General features: G+C 51.7%; 1 protein-coding gene across 1 annotated transcript in view; it reads right to left on the bottom strand.

The window, feature by feature from the left end:
* The window catches only part of Arhgap35 (Rho GTPase activating protein 35), a 105,351-nt gene that overhangs the window by 4,672 nt on the left and 82,495 nt on the right, over positions 1-18,184 (bottom strand). Inside the window, exons 4-5 of the mRNA XM_020170964.2 lie at positions 7,028-7,105; positions 5,454-5,585 (exon numbers count right to left, since the gene is read on the bottom strand). Of these exons, the coding sequence (XP_020026553.1) occupies positions 5,454-5,585; positions 7,028-7,105 (210 nt within the window). The remainder of the gene's footprint in view (positions 1-5,453; positions 5,586-7,027; positions 7,106-18,184) is intronic.

Raw genomic sequence — 18,184 nt, 5'->3', positions numbered from 1 at the left:
GGTCATCACATCCTGAGAGAGGGAAAACAAGCTGTCCTGAAAGAAGTATGTGACCTGCACCACACTCAGTTCAGCCGTCTTTCACCATCCCCAGGTGGAGGTCATGCCACCTCATTTCCAGGATGAGGAAACTGGGAGCCAGAGAGGTCAAAGAGCTGAGAACGGAACCAACAGGCTACAGAGGCTGAGCTATGACCACTGTGCTGTGTCCCCAGTGTCCTGGCCTACATGGTGCTCCATTTAGCCAAGAGAGTCATCTGCAAGTGGAAGGATAACTGAAGATGTATCTAGCACTCAGGGCTCAGGAAAGTCACAGGAGGCCACTGTGAAGATGGCAGCTACCACAGCTGGCGGTCATGAGGGTGAGAGGGACACAGGCTCCCTCACATGGATGACAGCTTCGGACCCTGTCCCCACAGACATGCACGTGGGCATTCCTGCCTCAGATTCCCAGGGCTTACAGACTCCCATGGTGCCCCAATGAGGAGCCTTCACAGCAAGTGGCAGGCCTACAGGACATAGTGGGGACGCTGCATGAGAAGTTTGGCACGAGCTGGGCTTGGAAGGACAGAACACATGTCCTTGTTCCCAGAGGCAGGGAGGGATGGACGCTGTGTGGTGGGTCAAATCCCACACCCAGCTCAGATGGCCCAATCTGTCTCCAATACCAAGCGGTGTGTGACCCTGGATCAGTGGTTCCCTCAAGGCTCTGGGAGCTGGTCTGATGCAGAGACCCATGCAAGGGGAGGCTGCCCAGACAGCAAGGACAGAGCTCCAGGTGACCCGAGCAGGCCAAGCTTTGGACTCGGGAGTCTGATGTGCTAAGAGCAGCACATCAGAAAATGTGTCAGAAAATGACTGAAAACCAAGGTAACTGAGGCAGTGATGGTCAGCTTCGGTTCTGCGAACCCAAGGTTTATTTTAAGGGTTCAACCTCAACAGTACGCTGTCCACAGCCTTTTGTGTTGTCTCAATGGAAGTTTGTTTAGAGAGTAACCGTGGTCAGGAGGAGGAAGACTGACACAAGGAGCATGTGTGTGGCTCTGAGTTTCACCTAATAAAATAAGCGTGCCCTTCAGATGTGGGCGCGCACAGGTCTCTCTGTCAGGGCTGCATGACACAAACACAGCTGTGTTTGCTCTCATCAGGCATTGGCACAGCAGGCGGCACCTTCACAGAAGAGCTGAGCCTCAGCTGTCCTCCTGGCTGGGGCAGGAAAAGGAGTGGCCAGGCCACTGTGTGCGGATGCCCTCTCTCCTTCCTCTCCAAGAAGCAGCAAGGATGGGCGTGTCCTTGCTCTCTTCCTTGGGGCTGTTATCCAGCCTGCTCTGATCATCATTCATGGCCATCCCCAGGAAGCCAGGAAGGACCTGTATGGCCACTAGCCACTGTCCTGTACTTCCTCTCCAGGGGCTCATGAGCACTGAGGAGCACCACCAACCCAACAGGAGAACCCAAGGAGAGCAGCAGGCATTGCCCGGTCCTGCATCTGTAACCCTAAAACACGGCGGTCAATTCCACTGATGGCTTGTCTTTTGGTTTCTGCATTTCTGGGGATGGAACCCAGGCCTTGTGCACACCAGGCAGGAACTCATCACTGCATCCCCAGCCTGCCAGCACCGTACTTTTGATGTGATCCTGTCAAGTCCACATCCCACCTGCTCACGCCTCTTGCTGAGGGCTTCCATCTGAGTGGGGCCAGAATGCTACAGGGCAGAATTTCATGCTGCCCTCACCATGAGCCTGGGTGAAGGCAGGGCTGGGCTTTGTCCCATGCTGGCTGAGAAAAAAAACATGCCCAGGAGGCCAGGCTAAGGTCACAGGTTATTGGTGGGGCAGGTGCCACCGATACCCTTTGACAGGAAAGGGATGGACCCTGAGCAAGCCCCACAGAGCAAGAAAGGTCCAGGGGAAGTATTCTGGGGCCAGATGAATCAAGACCAAGTCTGGACACACACTAGGTGATTGGGACCAGCCAATATGCTAAGAACTCCAGAGACTGGGGAGAAGGGACAGGATAGCCAGAGGTCACCAGGGATTTGTCACAGTATAGCTAAACCTGGGCTCAAAAAAGTACAGTACAAAAAAAGTACAAAAAAGTACGTGGTGGCACAAGCCTATAGTCACAACATGTGGGAGGCTGAGGCAGGAGGATTGTGAGTTTGAGGCCAGCCTGTGCTACAGAGCAAGACCCTGTCCCAAAACAAACAGGTGTAAAGACTGGTCTTAGGTAGGTCACAAAAACTGATGCTTGCCATTTTTGGCTCCTAGACTGCCAACTGGGCTCTAGGCCTGCATCTGCTGCTGCCACCTCTACCTGCAGCTGAGGGTCTTGATCACTTGCATTCCTGCATTATGAGAAAAGAAGGCCAGGCTCAAGGTCACAGGCCTTCAGTGATGCAGGCAGGCACCCCAGGTAGTGGATGACCTCACTCTGCATAGCTGAGTGGCAAATTCAGGCTGTCCTTCTGGAGGCATGACCTTGCAGTTGGCTGCACAGTGTCTCCTGACCACCAGACTGCAGAGGAGACCGCTCTCTGCCTTTCCACTGCCACCTGTCCCTGTCCACACAGGGCCTGGCACACACATGTACCTGTGAGATTAACAATCCTGGGCTTGAAGTGAGGGACACCTGGCCTCTCAGCTCCTATCTGGGCAGACAAGACTCCAGAATCAGCAATGTCATGAGGCAGCATGTCATGAGAGCCCAAAGGGCAACCAGAGCTGTCCGCCTGCTGACCCTGGCAGTTGGTCATTTATTATCTCTAGCCTGGGTGGCCTCATCTGTCAGATGGGAAGGGCAATGATAAGGCGATCTGGAGTCTTGTCCCCTGACAATCTGATGAAGCGACTGTCCTTCCCTAGACCAAACATGGAATGTCATGAGCATTCTGACAGTTACTAAGGACCTGAACCCACAGGCCCTTAGTTCAGAAGCTCTGGCCTGAGGGGCCTAGGATCCCTGTCAGCACACAAGCAGTAAGGCAAGGCCTGTGGGGACTGCATGGAGGGGAAGCGCGTGGTGAGAGGAAAAGCAGTTAGAACAATTCTTGGGCTGTGGTAGGTGTGGGAAGAAGAGATGGGCCACACGAAGTCTCCTTCTCTGCCTCCTGGAACCCTGGTTTTTACCTGAGGCCACAGCCAGGGCCACCTCTCCCAGGTGGCCCTCCCCTCACTGCTCACACTGTTCTGTTACTTCTAGCTCAGCCTGCTTCATTGTGCCTGCAAATAACGACAATGTGCAGTAAGGGAGAGCAGGGCGCAAGCTCTGCCCAGGCAGGTGGATGCTGCTCCCCCCTCCTCAAATGCTGTTAAGAGCCCTGGTGCCCACAGAGCCAGGCCTGGCCAGCCGGGGCAAGCAGTGTGTCTGAGTTCTGGCTGGCGCTGCCATTTGGTAGAGTCTGCACCACAAAGCTGTCCACTTGCTGGTGTATATCTGGCAATGTTCAATATAGTGAAAGTCTGGCACTAACAGAACAATTAAGACAGTGACCTTGACTTTTGTTGTGATGGGATCTGAAACCAAGTCCAAGCCTGAACACACAGACACAGCTACTCTTAAGCATTAACTGGAGAGAGCTGGTCAAGCTGATGTTGCCATGGAAATGAGCCAGTCTGGTACTACCTACCATGGAGCATGGTATATTGCACAATGTCCTTGGACCTAACTTTTTCTCTGCCCGGTGTCTCTGTCAGCTAAGCCACTCCAGCACATGCAGTCCACTCTCCAGTCAGTTACTCTGGCTGGAGAGGTGCCACGTCAGCGAGATCCACTCCTCCCCACCTCTTCTGCCAGGTTCAGACAGTGCAAGGAGGATCCCAGCTGATTAGCACGGGGCCTAGAAACACAATGGGGAGAGGAAGCCGACAACCTCCACCCTTTCCAGGATGCGCTACCTCCTGAGCAGTGGAAGCCGTGCGGAAGTGGTGTAGGAAGGGCAAGCTGGACCCTATCACAGCATCCCCTCTCCTGCCCTTCCCCAAACAAAAAGGTGCCATGTCAGCTGTTCCCCTGAAACAATGGCATTCTGCTGCATGCCAGGATTCAACACGCCTCTAGATGGCGCCAGGTCAAGAGAAATACAGAGGCACAGGACCGTTCCAGCAGGCTGGTACAGTGCATACTTCCCCTCCTGTAACTTGTGCTCAGATACAGGCTTAGACTCCACACAGGTTTCGTGCAAGTGAAAGCCAGTACAGCTCTATCTGTGGATGACAAGATGCAACTGTCCCTAACTCCTGAGAAACCCTGCCTTCAGCCTTGGAAGGCAGGTGGGAAAGGCCAGGCAACCTGAGTACAACATGTTCCTGCCCTGTCCCTGGCGGGCTCGACTGTGTGGCCAGAACGAGGCTGTGCCCAGGCTATGGAGCGCACATCATGCATGTGGCACGGGCTTGGCAGTGGGCCAGTCTCTAGTTGGGGCTGAGTCTTCTCTGTACGTGCTTCCTTGGAAGAGCCAGGATATAGGGCTCGGCCACACTGATCCTGAGCCTCTAAAGCTCTGCCTGCACTCTAGCCTGGAGAGCAAACTATGCTGGTCTTAGGCTCCCTTGAGTTGGACAGGATGAGACTAACAGCCATGGGCCGAGGATCCCACCTCTCGCCTCTTGGTAGCTGGCACAGAAACTCCTCTTGGCAGTGGCCGAGCAATGGCTGGCTTCTGGGTCTTGGCCTCCAGAGGGAGGGGCAAAGTAGGAGGGTGTTGCTAGAAATGGTAGTGAGCACACACAGTGGGAGGCCCCAAGTCAGGCCCAGGGAAAGGGTGGCCAGTGGGAAGGCTCACCACACAATGGACGCCACACTGGGGACAGGCAGAACAGGGCAGGTGACACAGCACCCAGAGATTGCCATTAAAGGCCAGAGGTGGACTGGGGGTGGGGCTCAGTGGTAAAGCACTTGCCTAGCATGTGCAAGGCCCTGGGTTCCATTTCCAGCACTGTATTTTAAAAAAAAGGAAAGAAAAAAAAAAAAAAAAAAAAAAAAAAAAAAAAAGACCAGACATCAGAGGTGCTTATGTGCTGTAGTACCCATAAGTTCTGACCAGGATCATTGGAGCTGTCCCCTTTCCTGAGAAGAGGCTTCCTAAGATGCTGTATGGCCCCAGAGAGGTGGGAGAAAAGAGAAGGAAGGAAGGGGGAAAGGAAAATCTCGTCCTGCCTCCAGATGTTGCCCAGCCTCCTCTTGGCAGCAGTAAGGAGGGTCATTGCAGGGAAGGCTTCTGCAAGTTGGCCACCGGCAGAAGAGCAGGGTCGGCAGCCAGGTAAGACTCCAAAACCATGCACATAAGTAGCAGAGGTTGTGCAGAGCCCATAGCTCTCTGCACTCAACCCTCAGATAAGTACCCGGGTCCATGAAGGCAGGCATGGGTTGATCTGTAGTCCTGCTGGTGCTACCTGGCAGGACTTGTCCTTCCAGGTCATGCCCAGCTCTCCACCTGGCCACCAGTACTCACTGTGTGCCTCCACCAAGTCAATCTGCATGCTGTATGGGACCAGGGGGTCAGGCAGCTCTGAGAAGAAGCTCTTCATGGCACCGGCCACAGTGTTCACTGTGAAGTCTTTCTCTGCCAAGTCCAGGTTGTGGTCTGAAATGAAGTGAAGCCACACCAATCTAAGGCAGCAGAAGCCACGGGAAGAGGGAAGGCCTCGAGAAGCCTGAGGAAGCGTGAGGACCCGGGGATGCTGCCCAGGGTTGCCTGGAGTCCAGGCAGGGACTCCAGTTCAGCATGAACTGGAAAGGATGTGGAGCCCGTGGGTGCTGCTGAAAAGAGTTCTGAGGTTCACAGACACAGTCAGCCAGTCACCCAATGCCTCTTCCGTGGTGGTTGGGTTGCCACTCGCCAGGCCTCTGGGAGAGGAGTTGTGGCCTTTTCCTAACTCCCCTCCCAGCTAGGGAACAAAGGAGGAGCTCTCCTCAAAGGCTGGCTCACAAAAACTGCCCAGCCATGCTATGCGGCCTCTAGCTCTGTCCCCTGCGGTAGAAGGGCAAATCCACCCCATTCCTCCCCTTGGCTCTGCCAGCCTGTGGCACCGCTGACCCCTTCTTGCACTGCACCTCACTGTGTTCCAAATTCTGCAGAAACTGTCTGCTGAGGGCTGTTACCAGGGTCCACTTTGGGGCTATCAGCTGTTCAGATTCTTGCATGTATGGTCATGTGCCCATATTTCAGTCCATGATGGACTGCATGGACCATAGTGGTCCTACAGAAGACACCCCTGGTGACATCCTGGCTGTCTTCCTCTGTGTGGTTGTCTCCAGTGATGAAATCGCCTAAGGATGCGTTTTTCACAATGTGTTGCTGATGGCTGCTGACGTATGACTGTGCAAGTGCACCTTCCCAGTGATCTCACGTTTCCTGAGTCCAAGGCTGGCAGGCGCTTCCCTCCCTTGTGGTCACCTCCGCCCACTGTCAGCTAGCTGAACCTGACCATAGTGTTCAAACTGCTCCTCCTCAGGCCCAGCCCAGCTGCACTGGCCCTCCTGTGGCCCTCGGCCTGCCTCCCTCCTTGGCCACTGACAGCTGAGAAGTCTGCACTGGCTCCTCGGCTTCTGGCACTGGTGGGCCTGGCTTCTCACCACATAGTGCACTCACCTCCCAGCTGACTTGGCTTAGAAGAAGGGAGTAGTTCAGCTTGGGAGTCTGGGCCATATAGCCCAGCTATTCTAATACGCCCCTTGGCATATCCCAACCATGACTACCCGTGCCAAGCTGAGGGAGGGATGATGGTCCTTCACAGGGAGGAAGGCAGTGTCGGGCAACCTGGAAGTGTCTGTGACTGGGGCTGCTTGGCTAATGCTGACTCAGTCCTGGAAGGGATAGTTTGCTGACAGAGGCTTGGTCCCCTTCTTCCTGGCAATGTGACCATGGAAGCAAAGCTACCTGAGGCCACGTACAATCTCTTTGTCACTGAGCCAGCACCTCTTCACTTTGGCTCTGGTCTGTGGGTGGCAGGAGTACCTGGAGGCCCCACTGGCAGTTTAGGTGTGGCAGCTGCCTTGACTGGCTTTGGCCACGCTGTGCCTTACCTTGGTCAAACTGTCTCTGCAGGCTCTCCATCTCTGACTTGTTCCCGCTGACCCGGTAGATACCTTCTGTGCTCAGTCCTGAGGAGAAAGAACAAGTAGGGACCCTGTGAGCAGGAGCTGGAGAACCAGGGCTGGACACAAGGCCAGGAGGGCTCACCGTGAGAGGAAGAGCTAAGCAGGCTCTCTCTTTTGACTTTTCCAGATGCTCCAGACCATTTCCTCCATTTTCTTCCTCAGTTAAACATTTCAATACTTGCTTTTTATTAAAAATTAAAGCAACATAGAAGTATAGCAATTAAAGGTAACTTTTGCTAGGTTCTCATGGCTTATGCCTGTAATACTAGCTACTTGGGAGGCAGTGATCAAAAGGACTGTGGTTTGAGGCCAGCTTGGGCAAATAGTTTGAGACCCTATCTCAAAAATACCTAACACAAAAAAGGGCTGGCAGAGTGGCTCAAGTGGTAGAGCACCTGCTTAGCAAGCATGAGGCCCTAAGTTCAAACCCCAGTACTGTCAAGGGGAAAAAAAAAAAGAATTTTCATCTACATTTTGATGTATACTCTTGAACTTTTCATTTAAAAACTGAGTACTACACTTTAACCCACTATTTTCACTTACAAAGTAAACTGGGAACTTATTCTGATCAAGCTGCTCTTACACTGCTGTACCAGGGTTCCTGGGGGCTTGGGATGTAGCTTAGTGGAACAGTGCATGCCTAGCACGTGTGAGGCCCTGGATTCCAACAACGGCAGCACAAAAACAAAACCAGTGTCACACCACGTGTGTCTAAAGCCATTAAGAACTCTAGAAACAGTCCTAGCCTTGCTTAGGTTTTTTTCAAGTTTTCACTGGTAGAAATAATCCCCAATTGTTTTTTTGTCCGCCCTCCTCCCTTCTTTTTGAAGTGCTGGGATAGAACGCAAGTGCTCAGGCAAGTGCTCTGCCACCAAACTACACTCCCAGCCCCCATTATATTAAACAAGTTTAATAGATTCTTGTAAGTACTATTCTTTTTTCTTCTATTTTTTTTTTTTTTGGCAATACTGGGGTTTGAACTCCGGGCCTCATGTCTGCCAGGCAGGCATGCTACCTCCTGAGCCATGCCACCAGCCCAGCATTTCTTATTGCGTGAATTTCTTATTCGTGCTCTTGTTAATTTCCCCACTGGAGTGCTTTCTCACTTTGTACTTGAAAGAGGTCTTTGAGTATTAGGTAACTATGTTAATATTGCATTTATTTTATTCCTTCTTGTTATTTATTTATTTTTGAGACAAGGTCTCGCTGTGTTGCCCAGGCTAGCCTCAAACTCCTGGATTTAAGGGATTTATAGTAAAAGCCAGTGACTTGAATGGCAGACTATGAAGTAGGAAAGGAAAGACTGACCCCCACCCCCCAGAGGACCACACTGTTCAGCTTGAAGTGGATCCAAGCTCTGGCTATGGCAGAGCCCATTCTCCTGTCCTAGGGAAGGAAAGTGTTGCTGGCCACTAAGATCACAAGTTTAAAGGATAGTGACAACACTGTGAAGCCTCGGGTTCCTTTTGAAGACCACGGACTTGAGCAACACTGACATGGAGAAGAGGCATTGTGGCCTGTGGAGAGACGACTGGGCCCTGACGTCAGTTAGGCTCCAGAGAGCCAAGTGTGTCAATGTGGGTCACTTCTGTGGAGGTCATCATCAGGTGAGATAAAAGCCTACATCTTCCTGGGGCCTCGGACTGGCAGCAGCTGCGAAAGCCATCAGTGCCCTGGCTTTTAGGGAACTGCACACAGTTAATTGCACATGGGTCTTTCACCTCAGAGAACAGGGGTTAATGGACCAGCCCCAAGGACCCACTTCGTGCAGCGTCTAGCCACAAAGGGGCTGCCGTAGCTCTCCTGATGTTCCCAGCCTGCATCCACTTGTTTATTAGTGAGCCATGGTGCAGTGTAGTGTTCATACCTCATGGGAGGAGCCACTGGCTGGGAGAGAACAGCTGCCTAGGCCAGACTGCTCTGTCAGCACACTGTTCTAGAAGCTACAGGCTTAGCCTCCCAAGGAGGAGCACCACACCTGAGTGGAGCCCACGGCTCTGTACCTCTGTGCTTTTCAGCTGGTACCCCCTGTTGTTGCCAGGTCCTCACTCACCACCGCTTGAGTCAATAATTTTCCCATGGCCTCTTTCCCCCGTGATTCTGCTCAACTACTCACAGACATTTTTCGGCATCCCGCTTTCCACTGGGCATGGAGCCGCTCATTTCTTGACAGGCCCTGGGTGTGTGCCAGCAGCTTCAAGTTCTCACTGCCCAGTTTGACAAAGTAACTCTTTCTAAGTTCTCCTCCCCTTCTCTGCTATCAGCTCCTCCTAAAGCAAAGAAAAGGAGGTACAAAGACCGAAGCACGAAAGTCCTCCATGACGCAGTAATGCCACAGTTCCTGAGTCCTCTGCACTGCAAAGGTCTGACAACCTTGGACCATCATCATCTTCCAACAACCTCGACCCTCTGTGTAAACATGAATCCTCTGTGCTGCCTCCCACTGCCACCTGCCCTGGCATAAGAGGATGAAAAACAAATGCCAGGCAGCTATCAGGATGATTAGTAGTGCAGGCACTGAAACCTCACTACGCCGGCCACCCCCACATGGAAGTGTGTGAAAGCAGAGGCCAGCTCCAGAGCATCAATTAACCACTGCCTCAATATTTCCTGTAAGCTGGGGGGGGGGCAGTATTTAAAAAGAAAAAGCCCTCATTTCAAAATAGCAATTTTGCTACTGTTGTACTCAACACCATAGCATAATTTAGGAAAGGTATCATTAGTATAATTTATCACAACTACCACTTAGACATCAATGAAAGACAAACAAAACCAGAGCAGACTGTGCATCTCTGAAGGCTGCAAGAGACTAGAGGGCTGGGACACAGGTGGGAAGCAGGATGCTGGATCAGGGCAGACCCCTGGGCAGAGATGTCACATGCCAACGTGGGGAACATCCTCAGGCACCCACACGCCACATACAACACTCCAGGGGTGACTGGCTCATGCCACCTAGCAGAAAGCAGAACTCTCACCAAGAGCCTCCAGCTACTGTGCTGTTCTAGGCCCCAAGTACACCTGCCCACTACAAAGTCTCCCACACTCTACTAAAGCCAGCCTCAGCTACAGGCCTGCCTGCTTTCCTTACCAGTTTCAAACATCTACTATGTTGAAGTTAAACTTTGGGACAGGACCAAAAAAAGCTGAGAATGGCCAAGGTCACGATTTTCAAGTATCTGAACTGCCATGTAGAATGGTCTTGTTCCAACAGCTCTAGGGAACACAGCTACGACTAAGAATGGAAATGACAAGATGGCAAATACTGTCTCAGTACACAAAGTAACTATTAATAGCTACAGGTGTCATTTATTGGAATGGGCCCGAGCCTCTGGATTCCCTCCTTGGTGGTTAGCCATCTGAGTGGGATGCTATTTAGAAAGATTAGTACCTGGTCCAGGAAACAGCTCCTAACAGTGATCATGGTAACAAGCCATTTGCTGGCTGCTTACAAGGACAACACTTAGTGCCGGCTACGCACTTGTACATCAGTTGTCACGACTGCTCTGACAGAGCAGTGATAACTAATCCCACGTACAGATGGGAATGCTGAGGCTAACAGGCAAAGTGGCAAGCACAAGGTCCGAGAGCTTGTGAGGTGCCCAGATGTGGCCTGACTGATTCTACAGCTTGTAATCTTCTGTGGCACACAGCATTACTGCTTCTCAAAAATCAAGCTGCATCAGTGTGGGCTCTGAGGCCTGGATGCTTCAGTTTCTAACGCATTCCCAGAAGCTGCTGCTACTCCTGCTGGGGGACCATCTTGGGCCCTGCTGCTCTAGAAGGGCCCAGGCTTCTAAGGTCTGACTCCTGAATTCCACGAGTCAATAAAAGCAGGGATGACAAAACACCAGGCAAAATAAACACCAGACTATTTAGAAACAGTGCGTTTCCAAGAGGTGTAGAGTTATAACTGCTTTTTCTATGTAAGTATACTCTCAAGCATCGTTTATTTGTTTACTTAATTTAGTTAGTTAGTTAGTGGTGCGGGGGTTTGAACTCAGGGCCTTGTGCTTGTTAGGCAGGCAGTGTACTAATTGAGCCACACCACTAACTGCCATTTGATCTTTTAACCATAGCCATGTACAACTTTGATACAAACACCATATAAAAGCAAAGGGGCCTATTTCTTCCCTTTTTTTTGTGGTACTGTGGCTTGAACTCAGGGTCTACACCGTGAGCCACTCCACCAGCCCTTTTTTTGTGATGGGTTTTTTCGAGATAGGGTCTCGTAAACTATTTGCCTGGACTGGCTTTGAACTTTGATCCTTCTGATCTCTGCCTCCTGAGTAGCTAGGATTACAGGCGTGAGCCACTGGAGCCTGGCTCCTATTCCTTCTTTCAGTAATCATTTTCTGAGCATCTTCCTGGTAGATCAGTTAGTTCCTTTCTAAAGTTTTCAGGTTTGGCCTTCCTCAAAATTCCTTTGGCACACGGGAGGCTGGGTGTTCCCCATGTAAGCACTGAGGACTTCCTTGTGGGCTAAGAACTGGCCTATTTCTGCTCTTTAATTGCCCTACTCAGAGGTGTCACCGGCACATGGCAGGACGGGTGCCCACAGGAGCGTGGAAACCGAGAGGAGAAGAGCCTCCTGGCCCGGGATGGGTCTAATTCTCTGAACTGTCAGAATTTTGATTCCTGGGTCCCAAGCCATCCCCCTTGGCCAGAATCCTCCCACAGTGGTCATGTCAGTTTTGCCACTGCCCTGCATACCAGGACTTGGTTCCTCCAAGTTTCCTTCTCAGTGATGGATTAGTTCTTCCTCCAAGATAAACTTGGACTGGCTGATTTTTTGTTTTCTATATTTAGATACAGAAGCTCAGCACTTTACTCCTTAAAAAAATTACACTGGTTCTAACACACTAAAATGCCCCACAAACGCACAGGACTGCCTACAGCAATGCTATGGACTGCTCTGGAGGCTGAAAGCATGGAATACATTCTCCTTGCCTCTGATGCATCTGCAGGAGGCCGTGACAGCCTAAGCCTCGAGGCCAGAGTGCCAGGAGCTCATCGCATGCAAACTGCCTTCCTGAGGGAGGACTGGGTCTCTGGGAGCTCCAGCAGCCCTTCCTTCAGGGCACCTGCCAACCACTTGGCTACAGGGCACCTCCTTTATAGGACCCCACTACAGCATGCTGCCCCCGCCCGCCACCTCAATGGAGATGGAAGGGCTGGAGTGGGTTTGGTGAAAACAAGAGCAAGTGTGTCTGTGTTCCCTTCTTTGAGCACTGGTGACAACAGGTCACACCTCAGCATGGCAGAATGTACTTAATAAGATCTTGGCACTGTGCTCACAGAGTAGCTATTAGCTTAATGACGTGGTGACAGCAGGTGCACACTGAAGTTTGAATCTCGAGCCTCATCGCCACCATCAGACCATACCAGGAAAGCAACAGATGACTAAGGCAGAGCCCACAGCGTGATGCCTGCACAGTTTGTCACTGCCTGTGGCTCTAAACAAGCCTCGGCAGCCTAGGTTTGGAAAACTTGGCCCAAACAAGCCAGCCTGCAGGAAGTATTTCAAACCATGCATGGGCTGTGACAAAGTGACCTCAGTTCAGATCTTGGCTCTACTTAAACAGCTTCGCTGGGAGGCTGGGAATAAACTGCCCTGCCTCTCCAAGGCTCAGAATCCTCCCTGAAATCAAGGTAATGGGATCATGAATGAGTCTGTTGGAAGCTGTGACTGTGAACTAAGAGCACACGATGGCAGGCAGTGAGTTCCACAAATGGGAGGCACGCTGAAATGAGAACACTAAGATAGGAATAATGGCAACTGTAACTGGTTGAGGCCAGTAACTACAGGCCAGGCACTGTTACAAGCTCTTCACTGGACACAGCATAGTCAGTCTTCTTAGTAGTTCTCTCAGGTGAATACTACAGACAGCAAAAGGAGGCTCAGGAAGCAGGCTGTTCGCCTGAGGCCACAGAGCTGGGTAAGAGGTGGAGCTGGGATTTGAGCCACTAGCCTAAGTCTGTCCCAGTTGCTGGAGTGCTGAGGTGTCAGCATGGCCTTCAACATCGGCTCTGTTACCGTCATCCTTAAGCAGCACACTCAGGACGCATCCTTCGAATGCCAGACTCACTGTGGGTGTGAGGGTTCCCTTCCTTCTCCCTCATGCTCTGTGAGTGCAAGGGAGCAGGTGGAGCCAGGGGACAACGGCTGCCTTTATGGGAGCCCTCCTTCTTCAGTCCTCCAACCAAGATCAGACCTCTGGGGTAGCACTCAACAGTCCTCTCCGTGTTTCTTGCTGCCTTCCTGATCTGTTGTGCTGGTTCTCATCTTGCTGGGCCTCCCCAAGGCCCATCAGCTGTCTTCCCTGGTAACTCAACTCAATCAAGACGAGCTTCTGCCAATGCCAGGCCTTTCTCACCATGACAGAATGCCGCCAACACTCTATTATGACTGCTTGACTAGGTGTTAGCCCCACAAGCAGGCAGTGTGGCTTTCTGCATTCCCAATGCCATTGTATGCCTGCACAGACGTGTCGGAAATCTCAGAGCAGTGAGATCTCACACCAGGTCTGGGGCATCTTATGGTTCTGGTGCCTGGCTGAGCACCAGAGCTGTGGCAGGGCTTCTGGACCTACTCTGTGCCAGATCTGGGCTCCGTGGCTCTGTGTCTCCCTGACTTTCAAGAGAATACACACACCAGTGGCAGGGTTTAAGAAACCACTTTGGCAAAGTGAACTGAAGGCCAGCCTAGGGTGGACACTGCCTGTTTTGGGGAGAGGAATGTGACCACAATCAAGGTAGGCTGACTGTGCCATCCTACAATGCAATGAACAATGAACAGCAATGAATATTCCAAGCCAGGACAGCTGGGAAACCAGCCCTGCCAAGAATGAGAGGTGTCCTTTGGGCTCTGAAGTGTGACTTCACCAGCATCCCTTGCTAGCCCAGTGGCACAGGGGTGACTGCCAGTGTGACTCTGAGAGGGAGCTGGTGCCATCTCAGAGGGGGCTTGTGGGTAACAAAAAGCTATCAACAAAGTAGTCCGTACCACCATCTTCACTGCCATCATCACCCACCCATGCTGTCAGCGTCCCTAGAGCAGTCCAGGTGGAAAAGCCCCTTGAGGGCACTTTCCAAGCTTCAATTTCCATCAATTCATGAAAGGAGGCAAATGTCATCAATTGTAGCCCTGGTCTCCAAAAAGAAGCACTTTTACCTTCTTGTGTTGGGGAACTGTGGTTTGAACTTAAGCTCTGTACTTTACCACCTGAGCCACACCTCGAGTCTGTCTTGCTGTGCTTATTTCAGAGATGGGCCTTGAGAACTATTTGCCCAGGCAGGTTGGGTTCGAGCCTTAATCTTCCCAATCTCAGCCCCGCCAAATTAGCTAGGATTACAGATTTGAGCCACTGACACCCGGCTGAAGAAGCACCTTTCATAGTCAGAAGTTCCTAAGCTTCTGGCAGAAAAGCCAGTCCCAGTCCCCAAAATCTAGGAGAAAATACAAACTTGTCAACATGTGGCCTTAGGTGCTTCTGTCTCCAGGCTCAAGCCTGCTATCCTCCCCCACCCACTTCAGCCCACTCAACTGACCACTTCCTGCCTCCTGGCCTTCCTACAGATCTAAATGCAGTCCATGCTATAACAACAACACAGCCTACACCGACGCAGTGCTCATCCTGTGGACCAGGCAGGGCCACAGCACTTTATACATGCAATTGCACCTAGCCCTCCGAAATCCCTGGAGCTGTCCACACCATCCTTCCCATCCTGTAACTGAAGAAAGCCAGCTGTGGCAAGCACACGGCAGGGCTGGTATTAGAGCCAGGCAGCTGAATTCCATGGCTGGCTGTGGATTCCACACCGCACAGTGAGCATTTCCGTAACAGTTCCCTCCTGCCCAGCCCCCACAGAGCAGGCAGAGCTTTCTGATGGCTATTCTTGCAGCTGGGCTTGGCATGGTCCCCAGCCCTGAGGAAGGATTCTGTGATTGTCTGATGGAGGGAGAGAAGGGGATGAAGGTGCACAGTTGCTGGGGTATGGAGAGGGAGGAAATGGACTGAAATAGTCTCTTCTTTAGCCACAGACCCGGAAGCCTTGGGCAATCAGCACTGAGGAACTCGTCTCCTCCACACATGTGGAGGCTCTGTCTTCCCAAGAAGCCTACCTGCTCTCCCTGGTGGCTCCAGCAGTCAATGCAGACAGTGGTTTGTGCTATTGATTCACTCATAAGGGTAGTATCGTTTTGCCTGTGGCAGGGACACTCCAAAGAGGGTGACAGTGCTCTGCAGAGCTGCCCAAATTCTTGTTAATGGGCCTTTTATCAGGACTCAAATCATCCTGGCTTCCCAGGCTGGCCTATGCGGGTCTCTAACATTTTTACAGAGAACAGGCCATTTCATATAGGGTCCACTGGCTTCAGTGAAATGACCAGGAAACAGCGGAGGTCAAAGACATGGAGCACACATGCCCAGACACAGTGGGGGGCGCAGGCTCCAGGGCTGAATTCCAAATGCTAGGCTGATCAGATAGATGCCTGACTCTGCATGCACTGCCTACTCCACCTCAGTGCCCTCATCTGATAATGAAAGAACCTCTGCAGGGAATGTCCACAAAGCATCAGCACTGGGCCTGGCTTGCAGCACCTACTACTGCCATCAGAAAGCCATCAGGACCTGCAGGACTCCCACTGTCTCGCCCCTAGAGCATGGAACACCATCAGAGTAAAGCAACATGGGGTGGGGATGTGAAAGGGACAAAGACAGACAGATGGACACTAAAAGGCCAGTTCTACCAAGGGCCCAGAGGAGGGTCGGTGCCAAGAGCAGGTGCTGTTCCTCTGGGCCACTCTCACAGAATAGGCTGCTGTTCCTCTCCCTTCCTGGCTTGCTTAGACTATTTCTGTTTTGGATGGGACATGCTCGACTTCTTGCTGGCTGCTGGGCTCTCAGGCAGCGTGCCAGGGCATACCATGCCGCTATGATCAGGCAGGGTGCTGGGCGCTGAGGAAACCCGCCAGCAGGCCGGCCAAGTCACAAGCTCACAAGCTAAAGGGCTGGCTAGCTGACTGCAGCCTGTGTGGCAGTGGGGAATTTTAGGAGCGCAACCGACTGTGCTGCACTTAAAGGCAGGCAGACAAGACAATGGTGAGGGATGGGTGAATGGGAGATAGGGGGAAAAAACTGGAGGGGACCCTTTGTTTTAAAGCTGTTTGGATTACAGGAAAGAAACGTGCTAACCTAGAATTATAGGGGAGGGTGGTCAAGACAACACAGCCTCCCCCTCAAAAAAACCAACACATGGAACTGTGCACCTCATATTTTATCATCCGATAACCAACTAAGAGTACAAGCTGGGCCACTGCTCTCAGTGACAGCTACATCAAGGGTAGGTAACCTGTTGCAGGGCCCGACTGCAGACAAATAACCATGGGAGTGAACAGCTCAGTCCCTCACATTCTCCTTCCTGGCTATGACAAATGTGGGAGAAATATAGAGGCTTTTTGGGGGCGCTGATTCCCGAGTCAGAGGGAGTCTGGTAAAATCCTGGCTCTGCCCAGTCTGAGGCTCTAAAATTCACAGTCCCATCAGTGTAAAGCCCAGAAGAAAAGCCTCCAACATTTGTTTCCTCTTGTAGAAAGGGATTAGCACTACTCTGAGATTAATGCCGTCCTCCGGGGAGAAAAAACCCCACACAACACAAACACACGGCTCCCACTGTGCCAATGGGTGTCCCACAGGCCCCTCGCCACAGGGCCCTGGCCCAAGACCCAGCTTTGGGTCTTGGCCACTTCCAAAGCCTTAGATGTAGGAACCCTGGGGGAGGAGGAGAATAGGACACTTATGATTTGTACTTTTTCCTTGGTGCTGGTACAGAACTCCTCCAGCACATGCAACGTCCTGAGGGACAGAAGCATCTGTGGTTACTCATGGACAGTGATTTAATCAATCATGCATTCACAATGGAAACCCCTCAAAACGACAGGGTCTGCAGAACTTCCGAGTTAGCAAGTGCATGGAAGGGCAGGGAGGTGGCATGCGCCCCCTGCCCTGAGCTCTGAGCATTTCTTCCCACAGCTGTTTCTGAGCTGCATCCTCAACAGTAAGCCAGTCATTTTAAGTAAGGTGATTTTTTTTTTTTTTTTTTGGAAGGGACTGGGGTTTAAACTCAAGAGCTTCACACTTACAAAGCAGGTGTTCTACTGCTTGAGACACACTCAGTCCATTTTGCTCTGATTATTTTGGAGATGAGGGTCTTACAAACTATTTGCCTGGGCTGGCCTCAAACCATGATCCTCCTGATCTAAGCCTCTCAAATAGCTAGGATTATAGGTGCGCACCACTGGTACCAGGCCACTTTAGTTACTTTTTAGATAGGGTCTTGCCTCCCATGTAGCATCCCCCCTGGGATCACAGGTGTACACTACCATGCCTTTCATATTTGCTGAGATGGGTCTCACTAACTTTTTGCCTGGACTGGTGTTGAAACATGATCCTCCCAATCTTCACCTCCTGAGCAGCTGGGATTATAGGTCTGAGCCACTGTACACAGCCCAAAGTGCTCTCTTGAGTTTTGTGAGCCATTCTAGCACATTACCTACCCCTGACTGTAGGCAGATGGGTAACCTGACTTCTGATTAGTCACCCACTTCTTCCCTTAGTGTCTGAAGTGAGGCAGTCTTGTGGGCCTGGGCCCTTAACCGTATGGGGAGGGATGCTGACTCCAGGAGACAGAGTCAGAACTGAAGTGAATTTTTGGCAACCCCATGGTATTGGAAAGGATTGCTCATGCTTGGTATAGTAGGAAAAGCTCCTCAGGCAGTTAGAGCCCGTGGCAGAGGGGGGCAGAGTTCAGGATTATAAGGCCTGATTCTACTGCTCTATGAGTCACCAGTGCCCTACCCAAGGTGTCTTCTGTGGGTCAGAGGACTGGTGATGGGAAGCCAGGAGGGCAATGGGTCCATCTTTTCGAGCCCCGTTTTCCTTGTGAGAACACTAGAAGTGACAGCTATCTCGTAGGTGGCTGAAGATGAAATGAGACCCAGGGAAACCCTGAGCTCCACACAACACCTGGCAAACTGGTCTCTCACACACTCACACTGCCTTGCCAGGAAGTATCAGCCTTCAT

The sequence above is a fragment of the Castor canadensis genome, chromosome 16 (genome assembly GCF_047511655.1).
Source record: "Castor canadensis chromosome 16, mCasCan1.hap1v2, whole genome shotgun sequence".
NCBI classification, from domain to species: Eukaryota; Metazoa; Chordata; class Mammalia; order Rodentia; family Castoridae; genus Castor; species Castor canadensis.
The sequence above is the reverse complement of the archived record's forward strand: the minus strand, read 5'-3'. Positions and strand labels throughout refer to the sequence as shown.